This window comes from Pinus tabuliformis, chromosome Q (assembly GCF_031772625.1).
Source record: "Pinus tabuliformis cultivar Carrire ecotype Pingquan chromosome Q, CPIR1, whole genome shotgun sequence".
Classification (NCBI taxonomy): Eukaryota; Viridiplantae; Streptophyta; class Pinopsida; order Pinales; family Pinaceae; genus Pinus; species Pinus tabuliformis.
The window spans coordinates 1,274,897,898-1,274,904,703 of NC_142296.1; the positions used below are offsets into that span (position 1 = coordinate 1,274,897,898).

The window sequence follows — 6,806 nt, forward strand, 5'->3', positions numbered from 1 at the left end:
AAATAATTAATAAATATAAATAATTTTTAATCCTAATAATTGTTTTCCATATAGCAAAATTATATATATTATTCATATTGCAATTTCTTTTAATACTTAATTGTGAATCTTTTCTTTCCAATAACTCACAACTCTATTACATGAGTCTGATCCTTTGCTTTTTTTGCATAATAGAACTTCTCAATGGTAACGCTTTTACTTTTCTCGTGTCGAAAGGCACATATGAAATTTATTTTATTCCTTTTCATTTTCTTCAAAAACATGTTTACTATTACGATTTTTATTAGTGTCTGGACCTCTCAATCGTAACACTTTAATTTTTCTCCTCCCAAGACAAATATAGGAAATTTATTCTTTTTTACTTTACGATTTTTATTAGTGTCTCGGTTGCTCAATAGGAACGCTTTTACTTTTTCACCTCCCAAGATATGTATGGGAAAATTTCATTTTTTTCAAAAACTTAGTTAACTATTAAAACTTTATTAATTTTGAGAATAATGAGATTTTTCAATTTTATTTTTTCTCAAATAAATATATAATATTTATTTTAATCTTTTACTTTATTTTTTTCTTTACAATTCCATAATAAAAATCTATTTTTTAAATAAATAATATATGTGAAAAAATAGATTTTTTAAATAAATAATATATGTAAAACTATTTTTTCATTAGTCGCTAAATATCACCCTTCCAATTCCAGTATCTGATTAAATCAAACAAATATCATATACTATTATACTCATTAATAAGCCAATAACTTCAATTATATTAAATATCATCTTTTGGGATTCAAATGCCTTAAGTAAGTCATTCATGTATGACCATTTCCATGAGACATAGTCATAACTGACTAATTTCTCATGATTTTCGAATAGTCCATTTAGTACTCATTGCATTGGGCGATGCTTACAAAAGCGAAAAAATAAGATTAAGACTAGTGAAATAAATTACATAACGTTAATCATCACTTCCAATTATATTATTAACCTTTTCTTATAACTCCTCTCGTTAAATCTATTAATTTCTATAAATCTATTACGATTTTTATTAGTGTCTGGACATCTCAATCGTAACACTTTAACTTTTTCTCCTCCCAAGACAAATATAGGAAATTTATTCTTGTTCTTTTCAAAAACAGGTTTACTATTACGATTTTTATTAGTCTGGATTGCTCGATAGTAACGCTTTTACTTTTTCTCCATCCAAGATATGTATGGGAAAATTATTCTTATTCTTCTCATTTTTTTCAAAAACTTAGTTAACTATTAAAACTTTTATTAATTTTGAGAATAATGAGATTTTTCAATTTTATTTTTTCCAAAATAAATATATAAAATTTATTTTAATCTTTTATTTTTATTTTTTCCTTTACAATTCCATAATAAAAATCTATTATTTATAAATAATATATGTAAAACTAATTTTTCATTATTCAATAAATATCACCCTTCCAAACTAATTTTTCATTATTCAATAAATATCACCCTTCCAATATCTGATTAAATCAAACAAATATCATATATTACTACGCCCATTAATAAACCAATAACTCCAATTATATTAGATATCATTTTTTGGATTCAACTGAGTATGTATATGACCATTTCCATGAGAGGCAGTGATAACTCTCTAATTTCTAATGATTTTTGAATAGTCCATTTAGCATTCATTGCACTGGGTGATGCTCACATGGGGTGAAGAAGTGAGCTTAAAACTAGTGAAATAAATCACATAGTGTCAATCATCACTTCCAATTATATTATTCACCTTTCCTCGCAACTCTTCTTCTTTACTTTGCTTTGCTTCAAAGCTCCATTATATAAATCTATTAATTTCTAGATTTATGATGGGACTCCTGATTCTTAATGATTTTACTTTCTTTTTTTCTCTGGCCACGGCATTTGATCTTGAGAATCGCTTTATTGTCAATATTGCCAGCACAATGGTCCCGTCTTCTTAACAAAGTAAAAGGCAGAGGCATATTGATGATACCTTTCACTCTTGGTGATCCAAAAATCATTATACCACATAACAAGACATGTGCGATGCCTGGACTTGCAGAATCTGAGTCGTAAGCTTAAGCTTTAACGAATGCTAATAATCCACTCTAAATTACACGCAAACCACAACAACATCTCTTTTCTTATCATCACAAGGATTTATCATCAATATCATTATGGATCTGACATATGCGTTTTGCTTGTTCCCTATAACCTTTTATCTTAACTCTCAGATTCCGCATAAACTTTTTTGTTTCCATGACTTCTCTTCATTCTCCTCAATTCTTCTGAATTTCGCATGATCGCCGTAAGCTTATAGTAATGCTGGTTAAGTTGTCGCTATTTGCCTTATCATCGAAGCCAAGTCCACCTCCCTCGCTGTCCATCACAGCCTCTGTTCGGCTGCCCTGCAGTCTCCGCCGCTGATATACGCCCAGCATTCTTTCACTCGTTTTCTCTTCGCTGCTTTCCCACAACAACAAGAAAGCCATGGCATTTGTCCCCAGGGCAGCAAGCAATGCCATTATCAACCCCGTCGTCCAGCTGATAAATGATGTTATGAACAAGGAGGATGACCATCAGATTCTGCAGATTGATTTGGAGCGTATGGAGATCTTTCTACAAGATATTGGCCTCTTCCGAGATCAACACCAAGCGCCCCCAGAGATCGTGAAGATTTGGTTGCAATTGCTGCACAATTCTCTCGTAGAGGCAAAACGTCTACTCCATCCCTTGGGACGGCGCCAACGTTGTCTTGACTTTGTGGTGAACAATCCCAGGAGACCCTCCAAACAAATAGGAGCATGGAACGCATTTTTTGATCACCTCTATCATAGCTTTCAACGCGACATGTCAATATTGGTGACTTCTCTGCAGTATGTTTCAACAAAACCGTTGCATAAAGAAGAGGCATTACCTCAACACCTAGCGGCGTCTGGGTTTGTGGGTTCGGGGATTAGAGATGCCCAAGCCCAAGTGGAGAGGTGGCTTAACGAAGGTGACCGAGTGCACTTAATTGGTGTTTATGGCATCGCCGGCGTTGTGAAAACGTCTCTCCTCAGGATGGTCTACAACAAACATAAGAAGGTCCGTGATGTCTTCGAGAAAGTGATTTGGATCAGAATTTATGAGAATTATAAAATTTCTGACTTGAAGAGTGCCATTGAAGACCAAATACATAGGTGGGTGTTTGAGACTCAGATGGAGCTGTCTGCATATCTCGAGGAACATAAATTTCTTCTAGTGTTGGATGACCTGTGGAGTCCGCTTGATCTGCAAGAACTAGGCGTCGCATTTGGGGATGGCAAACACAGTAAAGTCCTATTCTCTACTCAGAGAAAGGATCTGATTGGAGAAATGGGCGCAGAAGAGTCCATTGATATACAACCTCTCTCTACAGACGAAGGCTGGATGCTTTTTCGCAGAGTCGCTTTTAAAGACGACCCAGTTTCTATGGAGATACAGGAGCGTGCCAGGAGATTTGCGGACCAGTACAAAGGTGTGCCTTTGGCCATAAACATAGTCGCAGCAATGATTGGCCAAACTAGTGTAGATGAATGGGATACTTATTTCTCTTTGCTGCAGAAAGTAGATCCATCTTTTCCAGCCACACATTCTGGCCTTGATGCACAACTCTATGCACTAATTCGATTGAGTTATGATACTTTGCCTAATTCAAACGTGAAGAACTGCTTTTTATATTGTGCTATGTATAAGCAAGATCAAGCAATTGATTCGCGCCAATTAGTGCATATGTGGATTGGCGAAGGTCTGGTCAAGAGCAAACAGGGGACATATTTAATGGACATGGCCATAGGGCGCAGCTACTTAAAACTCCTCGTAGATCGGTGCTTGTTCCTGATTGTTAAGGAGAGTACTAATATCTTCAGGAGAAGTAGCACACATCTTCACGATGTTTTCCCCAGCATCAGGGTTCACGATATTATTCGTGATGCCGCAATGTTTATAGGCGATAAAGAGGAGAAATCTATGGCCAGCCAAAACCTACGAAACTTCCCAGAGCACCACGATGAGACTTGCAGAAGGATATCATTTCCCGATAATGATAATGGGGATCTTCCCACCAACTTGAGATGCCCAAAGCTGGCAAGTCTCATCTTTGAAGGCAATAGATATTTGAAAGAGCTTCCGTCAGAATTTGTACTGAGCCTGACCTCTCTCAGGGTTCTCAATCTGTCGGGCTGCACCAAAATGACTTCAGTCCCAACGTCAGTGGGGCAACTAAGGCTGCTTGAGTTTCTCTCATTAAGTGGGCTCCCCGTCGAAGATTTGGGTGAAGAGGTATGCACTCTTTCTGAACTTCAATTTTTGGATCTTTCATGTTGTGGAAGTCTAAAATCATTGCCATCTCAAATTGGAGAGCTCAAAAAGCTCAAGTATCTTAATTTAGAAGTATGTTATATGTTGAAAATGATTCCCCGTGAGATGTGTGAACTTACTTCACTGAGCAGGCTCCAGTTATACACATGTTTAAATGTGGAAACTGAAGCACCAGCAAGTATTTGGAGTTTGAAGGGTCTCAAAACTCTGACAGACTTGCAAATATGTGTAAGAGCTTGGGAACGTGGACTAAGAATTGAAGAAGGCATAATGGGAACCTGGTCTGAGATGAGGCACCTTGTGTTGTACTACACATTTGATCTTCAATATGACATCAGGGAGGATCTTCCTCGGGACATTCAGAACATGAAGAAGCTACAGAGTTTTACGCTGTTTTGGTACCGAGGGCTTAATCTGCCAAAATGCAGGTTTGAATACCTTGAAATGGTAAAATTGAGATATTGTGACTACATAAGGGACCTCTCTCCACTGGAGCGGTTGCCAAATTTGAAGCATCTGACGTTAGAGAGGCTTCCAAATTTAAGAGAGTTGGGAATCGGGAGCCTTGGCAGAGTTCCAAGTGGATATTTAAAGTTAGAGAAGTTGGTTCTCAAATATCTACGATTAGAAAGTCTGGCTGGACCATCAAACACAGGGGTGTGGGATGAAAAAACTCTACCTCAGCTCCGTGTCTTGAAGATTGTTCATTGTTATGCTTTGCAAAGATTTCCCGTTGGGATGGAAAAGTTACAAAATTTATGCTCCTTAGAAGGTAACCTGTGGTGGTGGGACTGGATCGATGATAATATGAAATTCAAGTTTCAAAAAATCTTTGTACCATGCGAAGACGAGAAGTAAGCGAATGTTATTTTTAAAATTTATTTATTCATAAATTTTACTTATTTGTATACTTTGATAGTGTAAGGAACCTGCAGAAATGAATAAGTAGAATAAGTAGAAAGCATACGATTCTCTTTATTTTTGCTAATGTTTTTGTAAACTATCGCTGCAGCAGACCGTTCTACATACCGGCGGAGCACAGATACGATAATAGATACAATTAGTAGAACTGTTGCTTTTCCGCTAAATTTTTTATGAACTGTTGCAACCCGCGGCAATCCATACCGGAGAGGAAGAGCAGAAGGCTTTAAAGGAAGAGCAAAGCCGAACGTTAGCCAATTAAATGTCAATGGAAACGCTGAAAGACGAGCAGAATCTATGTACCTAAGGATAGAATTAATTGGTCCATTTCATTGTCTGATATGCACCAGATAGGGCAATCTTGGGTGTTGATTATTTACTTTTTTGAGCTTATTACAAATTGGCAGACTACTTTCAGCTTCAATGAATGTGTTTAAGTAATTATTAAAGTTCTATAATTATTTAGTTATTTCAAAATAAGATGTTTAGAGTTTTGTGGCTTTTTTTTAAATAAAAAATACAAAAGGAGGTTAAATCCTGAAGGATATAATTAATTTGTCTATTTCATTTCTTGGGCACCCAAATTGGGCAATTGACAATTTTGTATTTTTTACCTAATTATGGATTGCTGGATTGCCCTTTTAGTGTCGGTTTACTTTATTTTTAATGAATGTATTTTAAATAAATATTTTAGTGTGGGTTTATTTCATGTTTTAAATAAATATTAAATATATATGATTAATTTGATATAGGCCAGGAAAAACACAAAGGTGTGTGAAATCAAGGTCACAGGATGTTATCATCAATTTGGAAGAAGACATATAGTGGGGTGAAGCCATGGACATTGTCTAATGAGTCCTAGTTTGAAGAGTTCGGGGCAAGAACTATACAGCGGCATAGTTAAAATAATGGGTTGCAGAAATATGGGGACAATGCCTGACCGAGCTACCCTCGTTCAAAATTTTGTCCACGGTTGGTTTGCACTGCGATTTACTCAGGCCGAGCATACAAACTAGGTTCTGTCATCCTTCTATCATATTGAACAGGCCCCTGTGCTGCTGAGGAGATGGAGCCCCCTTTTCGATCCAAAGAGGGAACAGTTAGGGGTTGGGCCTCTATGGGTTCACCTCCCCAGCCTATCGCTACAATTCTGGTTTGAGGAGATTTTCAGACGCATAGGAAACTCTTTAGGCACATATCTGGAATATTACAAATCCTACCTCTCCACTGGAATCATGGCTTTCGCGAGGATCTTAGTCCATTTAGACATCAGAGAAGGGTTACAAGAGCAAATTACTCTATGTTGAAGGAACTTCATGCGAACGCAGATCCTTGATTACAAGGGGGTTCCATTTAGGTGCAGGCTCTGCCATAAAGTGGGTCACCTCTACAAGGGCTGCCCCGTGATTGAGAAAGTGAGGAACAGGAACAAGGGGAAGACAATACCTACAAAGGTTCCTCAGGCATCAGCAAGACATACCCCTTCGCATGAAGCAATGGAACACTCAGCCCCTGAAGCAGCAGAGACTTCCCCAGCCTTGGAGA

The 6,806-nt window shown here is 37.0% G+C and overlaps 1 protein-coding gene across 1 annotated transcript; it reads left to right on the forward strand.

Annotated features, from left to right (window-relative positions):
• The first annotated feature begins 2,489 nt into the window (after nt 1-2,489).
• LOC149224498 (putative disease resistance protein At1g61300) lies at nt 2,490-5,198 on the forward strand. The gene has a single exon (XM_089388194.1). The coding sequence runs from the start codon at nt 2,490-2,492 to the stop codon at nt 5,196-5,198; it is 2,709 nt and encodes a 902-aa protein (XP_089244320.1).
• Nucleotides 5,199-6,806: the final 1,608 nt, after the last annotated feature.

Coding starts and splice junctions, on each gene's coding strand:
- LOC149224498 (XM_089388194.1), top strand. CDS start 2,490: ATGGCATTTGTCCCCAGGGCAGCAAGCAATGCCATTATCAACCCCGTC.